This window comes from Pteropus alecto, unplaced genomic scaffold, assembly GCF_000325575.1.
Source record: "Pteropus alecto unplaced genomic scaffold, ASM32557v1 scaffold57, whole genome shotgun sequence".
Lineage (NCBI taxonomy): Eukaryota > Metazoa > Chordata > Mammalia > Chiroptera > Pteropodidae > Pteropus > Pteropus alecto.
In genome coordinates, this window is record NW_006442508.1 from 5,275,528 (window position 1) to 5,290,810 (window position 15,283).

General features: G+C 33.4%; 1 protein-coding gene across 4 annotated transcripts in view; it reads right to left on the reverse strand.

The window, feature by feature from the left end:
- The window catches only part of GABRA2 (gamma-aminobutyric acid type A receptor alpha2 subunit), a 123,563-nt gene that overhangs the window by 68,867 nt on the left and 39,413 nt on the right, over window positions 1-15,283 (reverse strand). For all 4 annotated transcript variants that reach the window (XM_025040286.1, XM_025040288.1, XM_006922470.3 and 1 more), the window contains exon 4: window positions 725-792. In XM_025040286.1, the coding sequence (XP_024896054.1) occupies window positions 725-792 (68 nt within the window). The remainder of the gene's footprint in view (window positions 1-724; window positions 793-15,283) is intronic.

Genomic DNA, 15,283 nt, shown 5'->3' on the forward strand with positions numbered 1-15,283 from the left:
AGGCATTAGTGAATTAAAAATTACTTCAACAAAATCTTCTATAATAGAGCACTACAGTTAGCAGTAGAAATATAGAAGATTAATTATCAAATGTTTGTGCTTAATTAAGAATTTATCTTTGATGTTTCTAGCCCACCAGTATCTAAACCCACCAAACTATATTCCTCTCCTACCCACTGTATTTTAATAAAAAATAAATAAGTACCAATTTCATAGAATGCAAGTATGTCAAGATTCGAGTTTTCTTTAGATTGATTTATATGTGCCTTATATACATAATTTGTAAATATGTAGATATTATACAAAGTGCCCAACTTACTCAGTGCCTTAAAGAGGTTTCCATTTATAACACTACCCATGACTACTTTCTGTAAGAAGCAGTTATCTATGAAACTATAGAGAAGTTACTTATGGAAGTCCAAGCAGGTATATTTATCCTAGAAAATGATTCTCAGTAATATCATTATTTTTATTTAAATAATTGTTTATTGATCACAAATTTGGAAAAGAATATAACATATAAAGGGTAATCTGAACACCCAAGCTGGAATGGTATACCACAGATACAAACAGATGAACATTCTTAACTCTCCACATACTTGGATAGACTAAGTAGGCATTAGACAGTTATATAATCCTATAACACTAAAACAACTTGTTTAGTCTAAATGATCCCTTCCAATGCATGATATGAAATAAAAATACTATTTAATGAAAAACTCACCATATCTGTGTCTGAGACAGGGCCAAAACTGGTCACATAGATGTTAGTGAAGACTTCAGTAATACTGTCTGATATGAGAAAAAGAGATTGAATATAGACATTATACAATGAGAGCCATAGGAGAGGGAAGTGGTCAAGTTCTTGGCATGGTTAGAAAGTTGTGTGATATTTAGAAATATTTTTTTAATTTTCTTTTCAACTTTCAGAACCAACAAAAATAGCTACATTGATCAAATATTTCATATGTTCTTACGACCTTAAATGCAAAATGTCCAGAAGTATTAAGACCTTCTTACTTGAAAGTTACACCTGATCGAGTATTCTTTTTAAAGCATATTTCTCAGAATTAAGAGTTTCTTAGAATCTATTTTAACTAAACTAGTTTACAACAAATTTTCCACCAGCACTGAAAACAAAGTATGATTAATATGGTTACCATTTGATATAGTCTGAATTTGATTTTTAAACTAAATATTTCAGATGATATTTCATAATAGTAGATATTTAGCCCATAGATTGTAAATTTGTACATTTTCTTTAAAAACCACAAATACAGATTGTTAATCATTACAAATAAAAATAATCCATATTGTTATAAAAAGCTTTATCATTCAGTGACAGAAAAATAAAAGCAAATAACATACATTAATCACAATGGATTACTTCTAAACAAGATGCCTTTAAATACATTTAAGAATGTCTGAAATGCTAAGACGTAGCATCCATCTTAATTATATAGAATTAAATTCTAAAGTTATGTAACTTATTAACTGTAACATGATTAACAGGATTGCTCTATTAGCCAGGTGATTTAAATCTTTGATTTTAAATAAAGCAAATGGTGATAGACAAAAGTTTAAAAGAGATTTCAAAAGAAAAATCCTTTTAATGTTCTTATAGGAAAACATCATTAATTTCCATCATCATGAACTAAATGTCTTATCTATACCTGTCAAAATTTTTATTCTACACAAACAATATCATAAAATATTTTTAATATTACACTGGCCATCAATTCACAACCATGCAAGAGAGAGTAAGGCTGGGATAGTGCATCCACTAAGGCCAAAAATAAAAATGAAAAAAGTTTAAGTTTGAAATAATAGAATAGATTTCTTCAAAGGACTTGAAATATAATAATCTGTATAACAAACCTCTGAGATCAATTTTATGTTATCATCCCAGTGTGTATGTACCTTGATGCACAGAAAAGTAAGGAAATATGCCCAATGACCCATACTTAGTAGAGGAGCTAGAGCCAGGTTTTAGAACCCAAACAATCTGGCTCCTCAGGGTAAACCAAAGCATTATACCATAGTCAACAATAAACTTGAAACTAAAACTGTTTTCTCATTAACAATAAACTTGAAACTAAAACTGTTTTCTCATTAACTAATATTTCTATTCACCACAATCTGCACCAAAAAGATGGTCAGAATGTTCCAAATATAGTCATTCAACTTTATTATATTTATATACTATTTTATTTTATTACAAAAATTGTATTTATGAAAGTTTATGATAAAACTGATTTGAAACATAAATATATTTACAAAGTTAATTCTCAGCTGCTACTTGCCCCAAAGACCTGTACAGTTTCAGCTTTACGGATGTGAAATTTGTGCAATCACACAAGAGTGCTCAGAAGAGCCCCATGACTGATTTAATGTTCTATTTTGCTGTCTTTAAATTCTTAATTAATTTTTGAATAAAAAGCCCTGCATTTTCATCTTGGACTGGGCCTCACAAATTATGTAGCTGATCCTTGACCTAAATCATACATGCTATTAGAAAGAAATCAAGAAATGGGAGCCAAGTTTCTTTTTTTCCCCCTTATTCATACTAAACCAACCATACGATTACATTTATCCAATAAACAATTTTAAAATTTAAGTCATTATTGATGTTGATTTAACATGTTCCAGGGAAGAGAAACTCAAATGTTAAGGTAGTCTTCACAAACAGAAGCAAATAAAATTACCCTTCTTAGTTTGCAGTAGTAAATTTAAAAAGAGATGATGAAAATGCGTGAATATATTCATGCTGAAGATATAAAGAACATCCACTACATGCGAAGCGGCAAGGGTAAAGGTATTAATCAGTATCTAATGGCTGCAGGGAAGTGCCAGCTAAGAATCCAAAAAGAGAAAAACACGATTACCCTCAAAGCTCTAAGAAGTAAGAAAAACACTTAAAGAGGCAGAACCTAGATATGCTGTTACCTTAAAGAACTGATTTCATGGTTTATTGACTTCATAAACATAGCTAAAGAATGCATGCATTTGAAGGGATGTTCTCCTGCTATTGAATTTCAGAAAAAGGAAAATCAGCAAGACAAACAGACCATAAATACTCAATAGATACCTGAGATTGGGAAAGGGATATTTGGTAATGAGACTGAGGATTTCTGTATAGATTGATGCCTGGAGTTGTAAACAACAAATATGCATTAATGAAATATTTAAGCGTTATGATTACAAATATTTGACACATCTAATACAACTTTCCAGGGTTCTATATTCAGAGTGCGATCTTTCATTATGATCTGGCTTTTTATAAGAGAAGGGAAGGGAAGGAAAGAGAGGCAGGAGGGTGAGTGAGATTATATAAATACATGTAAGTTATTTTGGATTTTGTGACACTGATTTGTCAAAATCAGTCCATACTATCTTCTGGTTTTATTTTGTTTTCCCATTGGGATGTAGGACAGGGTTTAGTTGTGTTATTAATGCTTTTTACAATATTCTTATCCATGTGACAAATGTATGTCACAAGTAAACAAATGAACTGGTATTCTAGTGGAATCATCATCTCTGCATTTTAGGTACTGTGAGTTACCCTCTCAAATCTTGATCACTTTTAGTGGATATACCAAGCACTGTTCTGATTCAGGGCTTTCACATTGGATTTTGCTTCTCCTCCATTCTTGGTTAACTGCTTCTCTGTCTTTTAGTATTGATTTAAGTATTCTCAGAGCAGGGGTTCACTATTTCTACTATATAATCTAAGTCCTCCTCTCTCCCTCTCTGACACTTTTGTTTTGGTTTGTTTTGTTTTTCCATAAGATGTTTTAGAATTTGCTATTTTTTTTATGCCTTAATATTTTTTTACTTGTTTTTTTGTTCATTTGTTTTGTTTTGTTTGGTCTCTCTCTCCAACTAGGATTCAAATTTGCTAGAGGACGGGGATTGTTTGTGTTCTTTTTTATATCACCATTGTTAACACAATGTCTGCCACATATTATATTTATATTTGAATAATCAAATCATTTCTAATTACAGTTTATGTAGAACATATACTTTTCCCAAAATATTTCATCAACATTAAAAATAGCTGTGAAGTTGTTGCTACTCATAGAGAAAGGGCACTGTCATTTGTGAAGGCAGAGACCAAACTGTCCATTGATAGAAGGTGGTTGAAAGCCTAGGGAATAGGCGCCAAGTGAAGAAACAAAGTCAAGCAAAAGGGGAGAATGTTTTAAAGGAAGTATTCTCAGTAGAAATCAAAATTTAACTGCTGAGCAGTAGGAGGCTTTTAACAGAAACATCCACCATGAGTTGCTTTACTTCAAAATAATTGCTTAGCAGCTAGATTTTTGGCTTTAGAAATACCAAAAGCATAATATGCAAAAAAGTAAGAGGATCTCTATAGACTTTCCAAAGGCAAAAACACCTTGAGTTAATAACAGGTACTTTAGGAAAAATAAGAAATGCATGTGATAAACATAGAATAATGTGTGATCCTCAGGAGCAATCATCAAATTCAGGATGGCAGCTATTATTGGGGAGAGAGAAAGGGAAATAACCTGCTGACAGGTGCCGAGGAGCCTCTAATACATTTCTAATATTTTCCTTCTTTTAAAATTGACTTTAATAAATTTTGAGAAAATCTTAAGATGTGATGAAGCTGGTCATGGAATAAGCCATATTATTCTCCACTTCTCTGAATGTTTGAAATACTTCACAGAAAAAATAAATAAATGGACTTGACAACACCCAAAATAAATATATAAATAATTTCACAAAAGGTTTAAATTAACTTATGGAAATTGTTCTTCACTGGGCAATGCAGCATACAATAAAAATTTTTTTGCAAATAGTTAAGTTTGGCTCATGAACATGATCAACATGTGCAGAAGTGTAGAGTATTAAGTTGTAAAGAAAGATAGAAGTTGTATCAAAAAAAGATCTGACAATGATGAGAATACTGTCTCTATATATACCATAGCAGGGCATTCACTGAAGGACTTTGATTTAGAGATTGTATATCTAAAGCTATTATAGTAGAAATGTTATGTAGGCATACTGAATCAGAGGATATTGAAGACAATGTATCCATTTTGAGACAATGAAATAGTTAAGCCAAAAGAAAAATAGACATTGAGAATAGGAAAATGTAGACATTAAGGAAATAGAGTTTTCTTTTCAAAAAGTGATATTGTTAAAAGATGCTAAAATAGGTCCCTTTGTTTAACTCTTAGAGAATCTTTAGAGCCTAGAAATGAGCAGTTGTAGAATTATAAGGGCAGAAAACAAATAAAAGAGGACCGGAAAGTAAATAGATGTCACATACATGAAAAGAGGAAGTGGAAAGTAGTTTCTTTAAATGCTTCTCAAAAAATATTTGGATGAAGCATAGACAGCTGAAATGTACTTGGTAATGTAATACACTAGCCATCAAACCTTCAAGCAAAAATTTCTAACATTTGACAAGAGTAAAATCATGTCTTTATGTAAAACATGTGGTTAATGATTGATAGACACATGAAATTATGCAATAATGCTTGCTGTTTCCAGTGGTTCTTCACGAGTGGGCAAAGGTTTTCAACATAATTGAATATAGCAGTGGGCTTTCTGTTACTTTCTCAGTAAGGTACAGTTTCTCATCCCATTTTGAGTTACAACCATTCCATATTTCTCTCTAGTTTTATATGTTCATTTATTTATTGTGTTTACTGTTTCCTGTCTATATCTATCATTATGGTAGACACAAGCCACACATGACTAATTATTTAATTAATTATTTTAATTAATTATTTTAATTAATTAATTAAAATTAAAATAGGAAGAGATTCCAGTCAAGACGGCAGGATAGATAAACACTGTGCATGCCTCTTCCCATGACTGCATTAAAATTGTGACTGAATTATGAAATGATCAACCAGGAGAATGATATGAAGACTAATTGAACAGAACTTCTATAACTGGGTATATAAAGAGGAGACCACATTGAGACTGGTAGGTGGGGTAGAGACATGAAGGGGGCCGGTCCCACTACCACCTCTGGTGATTGAGCATCAGGATGTATATCTCAGCTGTGGAGGCCCCCTTGCCAGAGGAGTGACAAGCCACAGCCCCATAGTAAAGCTTCCCAGCTCAGGGTTCCCATGTCAGGAAAGGGAGTCTCTACAAAATTTGGCAGTGAAAATAAGTAGAGATTGGCCATCTAGGCAGATGGAAGGCAGCTAAAAATCCAAACGTCCTCTTAAAGGACCCACACATATGCTCCCTTGCTCATATGCATATACCTTGGGCTCCAGTGGAGGGACAGCAGCTCTGAAAATGCCTGAGACATGCAGCGAAAGACTGAGTTCAGCGGCTTCAAGGCAAGAATTGGAGGGACAACTGCCATTGTCCTTTTGTTGAGCCCTTCTCCCATGCAGCCAGCAAGTAAGCACCATTTTGCCTTTGTTAAACCCTCCCCGCACATGGTCATTGATGAATCTGCACTGGACTGGTGAGATCTACTTGCTCCACCTGGGAGACTCCCTGAGATCCTGCCCCACCCAACTTGCAAATTGCCCGGTGGCAATTTTGAGCATTTACTTGGCAACCAGTCCCACCCCACACTCTCAGCAGGAGGTTCCTTATAATGCAATCAATAGGCCTCCACTGCAGCACCTCAGGAGACACTTTCAGTGGTGAGTAACCAGCCCCAGCCACTGTGCAGTATTTCTTGAACAAATCTCAGAGGCAGCAGCTGCCCTCAGTGTGAGCTGAGACTTTTGTGAGTACCTACAGGCTAAGCACTGGCAAAAAATATGAATCTACACCAACCTGGGGAACACAACGTGCCCCACTCTGGTAACTCTCTGACATCCTGCCTCATCCAACTCTGATTCTTCAAGACTTATTCAGCCATTGAGTCGTATAAGCAGGCGGTAGGCAGCCTCGAGCATGGAGGTGTCCCGGCCTTTTGCTGAGCTGCTCCAGGCCTAGTACTAGTGGGAGTAGGCCTCAGTTTGCCACCTGGCCTCTCTCAATAGCCCCAAGTCCAGCTCAGGCAGTGATCAAACATGGATAGTTTTATAGTTCCTACCAGGTAACCCGGGGCAGGTCACAGGCAGGGGCTGATCTTGCCCCACACAGGAGACCCTCCCAAGGAGATTCAGAACAAACACATCCAGAGGCTAGCATTAGACCTCAACAGGGCAATACCTGTTAGCCCCACAAATGGCACACCCAAAGAATGGTCTCAAAAGCCAAGCAAACGCTCTGGGGTGAACCCCATTCCATGGGGTCAGCCTGCAGATCATGCATTATGAGCATGGCCAATACTCAGAGCCAGTCAACCTGAGAGTCAATACCACTCAAACAACAAACATTTAACTAAATTTTCCAACTACAACAATGGGGGGGGGTGGGCACACACAACCACATAGGGGTTACTCCTAAAGCACCTGACTCAGATGATCAAGAAGACTGTGTCACTGGTCCACACAGGATACCTATTGTATAAGGCCACTTGGCTAAGACTGAGAAACATGCTAAGTCTACCTAATACTTATAAATGAACACAGAGAGGCAATCAAAATGAGAAAACAAAGAAACATCTCAAATGAAAGAACAGGCAAAAACTCTAGGAGAAAACAAAACTAAATAAAATGGAGTCAAGCAACCTGCCAGATACAGAGTTCAAATAATGAGTCATAAGAATTCTCAAGGAACTTAGAGAAAATAGACGAGCTAAGTGAGAACTTCAACAAAGAGATAATAAGCATAAAACAAAGACACAGAAACCATAAAAAAGAATCAGTCAGAAATTAAAACTACAATAACTGAAGTGAAGAATACACTAAAAGGAATGAACAGCAGAGAATCAAATCAATAATTTAGAAGACAAGGTAACAGAAAATGCCCAATTAGAACTGCAAAAATAAATAAGGGGCCTCTGGGACAGTGTAAAGCATAACAATATTGGTATCAATATAGGCGTGCCAGAAGGAGAAGAGAAAAAACAAGGGATTGAGAACCTATTTGAGGAAATAATGACCGAAAACTTTCTTTATCTGGGGAAAGAAATAGACATACAAGTCCAGGAAGCACAGAGAGTCACAAACAAAATGAATCCAAACGGTTCACACAAAGACACATAATAATTAAAATGCCAAAGATTAAAGATGGAGAAAAAATCTTAAAAGCAACAAGAAAAAGGCAGTTAGTTACTTACAAGGAGCTCCCATTAGATTGTCTGCTGATTTCTCAACAGAAACTTTGCAGGCCAGAAGGGGTGGGCACAAAATATTCAAAATGAAGAACATCAAAGACCTAAATAATGAATAGCAAAGACCTACAATCAAAACTACTCTACTCAGCAGGGCTATCACTTAAAATTGAAGGTGAGAGAAAGAGCTTCCAAGACAGGAAAAAGCTAAAGAAGTTTAGCATGAATTATAAGAAATGTTAAGAAAATTTCTGTTAAAAAAGGGGGGAAAACCCATAAATACGAATAATAAAATCGTGATAACTATGTACCTATCAATAATTATTTTAATTGTAAATGGACTAAATGTTCCAATCGAAATACATAGGGTAGCTGAATAGGTAAGAAAACAAGAAGCCATACATCTGCTGTCTACAGGAGACCCATTTCAGATAAAAAGACAAACACAGACCAAAAGTAAAGGTATGGAAAAAGATATGTCATGTAATTTAAAATGAGACAAAAGCTGAAGTAGCAATATTTATAGCAAACAAAATAGATTTCAAACCAAAGGCTATAATAAGAGATAAAAAAAGACATTACATAAAGGCAAAAGGAATAATCCAACAAGAAGTTATAACCCTAGTAAATATTTATGCACTGAACAAAGGATATCTAAATATATAAAGCAAATATTGACTGAAATAAAAGAAGAGATCAATAGTACAGGACTTCAACATCCCATTGATACCAGTGGACAGATCTTCTAGAAAAAATAAATAAATAAAGGAAACAGAGACCTTAAATGACACCCTGGACCACATAAATTTAATTGATATTTATAGACCATTTCACTCCAAAGCAGTGGAATAGTCATTCTTCTCAAGTGTGCATGGAACATTTTTTCAAAATATGTTAGACTACAAAACATGTCTCAATAAATTAAAGAAGATCGAAATTTTATCAAGCATCTTCTCCAACCATGATATAAAACCAGAAATCAATTATAAGAAAAAACTGAAAATAAACACGTGGAAGCTAAATAGCATGCTAATAAACAATACATGAGTTAACAATGAGATCAAAAAAAGAAAATCAAAAGATACTTTGAGGCATATTAAAATAAAAACACAATGACCCAAAATCTATGGAGCAGAGCAAAAGCAATCCTAAGAGAGAAATTCATAGCAATACAGGCCTACCTCATGAAACACACAAACAAAAAAATCTCAAATAAACAATCTAATCTTACACCTAAAAGAACTAGATTAAGAACAGAAAACAAAGTGAGTAAAAGGAAGGAAATAATTAAAATCGGAGTGAAAATAAACAAAATAGAGTCTAAAAACACAGCACAAAAGATCAATGAAACCAAGAACTGGTTATTTGAAAAAATAAACGAAGTTGAGAAATCTTTAACTAGACTCATCAAGAAAAAAAGAGAGAAGACCCAAATAAATAAAATAAGAAGTAACAACTGACTCCACAGAAATACAAAGGATTATAAGAAAATACTACAAACAATTAAATGCCAACAAATTGGACAATCTGGAAGAAATGAATACGTTCCTAAAAACATACAATTTTCCAAGACTGAGTGGAAAAGAAACAAAATGTGAACACACCAATTATTACTAATGAAATCAAATGGGCAATCAAAAAACTTCCAACAAACAAAAGTCTTGGACTGGATGACTAAAGCAAGTGAAATTTATCAGACGTTCAAATAAAAATACCTTTTCTTGTCAAACTATTCAAAAAAATTCAAGAGAATGGAAGACTCCTCAGTTCATTCTGAGGCACCCATTACCCTGATTCCAAAACCAGATGAAGATATTACAAAAAAAGAAAATTGTATACTGATATCAGTGATCAAACATAAGTGCAAAAATCATCAATGAAATATTAGTAAACCAAATTCAGTAATACATTAAAGATCACACACCATGTTCAAGCGGGATTTATTACTGGGATGCAAGTTTGGTTCAATATCTACAAATCACTTAATGTGATACGCCACACTAACAAATTGAAAGATAAAAATTATATGATCATATCAATAGATGCAGAAAAAACATTTGACAAAATTCAGTGTCTATTTATGTTAAAAACTCAAGAAAGTGGGAATAGAGGGAATCTCAAAATAATAAAGGCTGTATATGACAAACCCACAGCCAATATCATATTCAATGAGGAAAAGCTAAAAACCTTTTCTTTAAAATCAGGAACAAGACAAGAATGACTACTTTCACCACTTCTATTCAATATAGTATTGGAAGTCCTAGCAACAGCAATCAGCCAAGAAAAAGAAATACACGACATTCAAATTTGAAAAAAAAGAAGTAAAAGTCATTATTTGCAGATGATATGATACTATATAAAGAGAACCCTAAAGATTCCACAAAAAAACTACTAGAACTGAAAATGAATTCAGTGAAGTAGCAAGATAAAAAATTAATATTTAGAAATTGGTTTCATTTCTATACACCAATAATAAACTATCAGAAAGAGATATTAAGAATAAAATCTCATTTACAATTGCATCTAAAAACAATAAAATACCAAGAAATAAATTTAACCAAGGAGATAAAAGGCCTATACTCAGAAAATTATATCATTAAAGAAAAAACTGGAAAAGATACAAATAGATGGAAACATATACCATGAGAATTAATATTGTTAAAATATAGATACTACCCAAAGCAATCTATAGATGCAATGCAATCTCTTCAAAATACCATTGGTATTTTTCACAGAACTAGAACTTATCATAAAACTTATATAAAACCATAAAAGACCCCAAATAGCCACAGCAGTCTTGAGAAAGAAGAACAAAGTTGGAGATATTACACTACCTGATATCAAACTATACTACAAGGCTATAGTAATCAAAACAGCACAGTACTGGCATAAAAACCAATGAAACAGAATAGAGAGTCCAGAAATAAAACCACACCTATGTGTTCATTTAATCTATGACAGAGGAGACAAGAATATATAATGGAGTAAGACAGTCCCTTCAATAAACGGTGTTGGGAAAACTGGATAGATACATGCAAAAAAAAAAAAAAAAAAAGAAAAGAAAAGAAACTGAACCACCTTCTTACTCCATATATAAGAATAAATTAAAAATGGATTAAAGTCTTAAATGTAAGACTCAAAACCATAAAACTCCTAGAAGAAAACACGCAGCAAACTCTCTGAGATAGTTCTTAGTAATATTTTTTTTCTTATATAATTCTTAGGGCAAGGAAAACAAAAGAAAAAATAAACAAATGGGACTATATCAAACTAAAAAGCTTTTGCACAGCAAAGGAAACCATCAACAAAACCAAAAGAGAACTTACTGAATAGGAGATGTTATTTGCCAATGATACATCTAATAAGGAGTTAACATCAAAAATTTATAACGAACTGATACAACTACTGAAAACTAACAAACAATCCAATTAAAAAATGGGCAGAGGACATAAATAAGCTTTTCTCCAAGGAGGACATCAGATGGCCAATACACATATAAAAAGATGTTCAACATCACTTATCATCAGATAAATGTAAATTAAAACCACACTGAGATATCGCCTCACATCTGTCACATTGGATATCATCAATAAATCAACAACCAACAAGTATTGGTAAAATGTGGAGAAAAGGGAACTCTCATGCACTGTTGGTGGGATCACAAATTGATACAGTCACTATGGAAAACAGTTTGGCAGTTCCTCAAAAAATTAAAAATAGAAATATCTTATGACCCAGTAATTACAATTCTGGGTATTTATCTGAAGGACACTGAAACACTCATTTGAAAAGATAAATGCATCCCTATGTTCATTGCAGTGCTATTTACAATAGCTAAGATATGGAAGCACTCTATATGCCCATCAATAGATAATTGGATCAAGAAGAGTTGGTATGTATATACAATGGAATATTACTTAACTATTAAAAATACAATCTTACCATTTGCAACAAATGGATGGACCTAGAGGGTTAAGTGAAATAAGTCAGACAGAGAAAGAAAAATAGCATATGATTTCACTTAGATGTATGATTTAAAGTACAAAATAAACAAACAAATAAAATGAAAACAGACTCATGGATACAGAAAACAAACTTGTGATTACCAGATGACAAAGGGGGTTGGTGTTTGGGTGAAAAAGGTGAAGGGATTAAAGTACAAATTGGTAGTTACAAAATAATCACAAGGATGTGAAGTATAGCATAGGAATATTAGTCAATAATATTGCAATCATTATGAATAGTGCCAGGTGGATAATAGATTAATCAAGATCACTTCATCAATTATATAGATATCTATCCACTATGCTGTACACTTGATACTAATATGAAATAATATTGAATGTCAGCTTTAATTGACAAATAAAAATTTTAAAAAATATTTCGTAGGTTCTTGAGTAAAAATTGAAAAATATAACAAAAGCTAAAGACATGAGATTGTTTATAAATAGCAAATGCTAACTTTGCACTATTATATAACTTACTATATTAAACCATTTTCTCCTGCATTTTCTTGTACAGTACTGAGAAATATAATATCCTGAAAGGAAAACACAAAGTAATATATCAGATGATCAGTACATTGCTGATTTATAATAACTGCTTATAATTTTGGAAAATAGAAGATGATGCTACTTATTCAATATATTATGGTGCTCAAGAAGCCACCTCTATATACAACTAGTTTCTCAGTTTTGGAGTAAGACTACACACATCATGTAAAGAGGAGCTAATCAACAATTAAGGAAAAAAATGTACACATGGTAGTATCTAGCACTTTCTTTTGTATCAAACAAGGTCACGAGAAAGTGATAAATCCAGCCTGCAGCTGCTATGCTGATAAAAGTTGCCAGTGCATCAAGTTCTATCTAAATAAAAAAATAATAATATATAAAGTTAAAAGTTGAGTTTCTCAGTCACACCAGCCACATTTTATCCACATATGACTCACTACCATATTGGATAGCACAGCTGAACATTTCTATTATTACAGAAAGTTCTTTAAGATACTAGTCCACAACCTCCCACTAGAATTTAAGCTCCATGAAGACAGGGATTTTTATTTGTTCAGAAAAGTAAAGCCCCAGCACAGAACAACCCCTAACATCATGTATATTCTTAATAAATATTTGTTGAATAAATGAATTTTCATTCTTGTTCACAGAATCACTTAAAATAGATACAGCCTCTGCTATTATAATGGAGCTTACCATAGCCTAGTGAAGAGAGATACTAGGCCAAAAAAAAAAAAAAACCACAAATAAACATACAGTTGTAGACATGATATGTGCTATGAGAGCATATAACAAAGAAATACTTCTCCTGGAAACACTTTTTCACTTGGTCTCTGGAACACCATAATCTCTTGATTTTACTCTAATCTCACTGGTTGCCTCTTATCTGAATCCTTCACTTCTATCGCCACACCCTGTTAATGTTGGAATGTCCCAACATTGAGTTTTTTATACTCTTTATTTACATTTACTTCTTAATTTTTTATTTCACATAGTCAAAAACTTTTAAATTTCTACTGTTAGTCCAGAGCTTTCTTCTAAAATCTGGACTCCTATATCCAATTGTCCAGCTGATGTCTCAACTCGATTATGCAAAAGTTTTCTCAAACTCATAATGTCCCAAAGAAAAATCATTTTCTTCTCCAAAATAAACCATACTTGCAGGCTTCCCTATCATTTTGACTGTTGTTTCAACCCTCTGGGCCACAAATCTTGGTTTTATCCACAACATCTCTCTTTAAACAGAAGTCATGTTGAGTCACAAAGATATCTATAATCCTATGACTTCTCACCTCCTCTTAAAATTGTTACTACCACTGCTAAAGCTACCCTCATCTCTCTATAGGAAAAATACTTCCACTCATTCATCCCTAAAGTCTCTTCTTTAATTTTTTAATAATAGCTGTCTTGAGATACAATTCACATAATGTAAAATATGTCCTTTATAAGTGTAGAATCCAGTGTTTTTTATTATAGAGTTATACATCACTACTATCTAACCTTAGAATAATTTTTATAATCAGAAATGAGCCCTGCGCCCATCATCAACTATTCCTTATCCACCCCCAGGCTCTCGAAGCTCCTAATTTGTTTTGTTTTTATGGATTTGCCTATTCTAGATATTTCATATAAATGGAATGTCTTCTATGTCTAGTTTATAGAGTTTTTTTCAATCATGAATGGTTGTTGGATTTTGTCAAATACTTTTTATGCAGATCATAAAGTGTTTGCCCTTTATGCTATCAATTTGGCGTGTTACATCAATTTATTTTGATGTGTTCAAAAAACTTTGAATACCTGGGATAAACCTCACTTGGTTTTGGTTAGTACATAATTTTTTATATGCTGTTTTTTACATGAATTTGATTTGATAGTATCGTGTTAAGCTTTGTATGTTTATATTCATAAGGGATATTGGTCTGCAGTTTTCTTACAATGTCTTTATCTCATTTTAGTATGAGAGTGATACTGGAGTAATATAATGAGCTGAGATGTGTTCTTATCTCTTCTATTTTTTAGGAGATTTTGTGAATATTGGTGTTAATTCTCCTTTAAATGTTAGGTAAAAATGCATCAGTGAAACCATATGGACCTGGGATAGAAATTTTTTCTGTTACTAACTCAATCTCTTTCCTTGTATATTTAGGTTTTTCTATCTCTCTTTGAGTTAGTTTTGGTATTTTGCATTTTTTTCTAGGAATTTTTCTATTTCATCTAGGTTATTTAATGAGTCATCACACAAATGCAATACAAATGGATTTTCTTATAGTATATCCCTTACAGATACTCTTTCTGAGGGTTTTCCCTGGCTCACAAGACAGACTGAAAGAGCAGAGAAGTTTAAGCTTGTTGAGAAAACCATCAACCAATGACTGATGGAAGCTGAGAGAAATATAACTCAGGTTTCTCTCCCCCTCAGTGGAGACAACTTGAGGCATGTTCCACACCATTTCCCAGAGGTTCTTAGTGGAATTAAACCTGTCATCCTCAGCAGTAACCTGCTCATTAGTGTCCCTTGCTTTGGCTCCCTTCCCTTCCCTGTGTCACTTTACCACCCCTTCTAATATCGTTTCTGAAATTAATTCATATCTTAGGGTCTCCT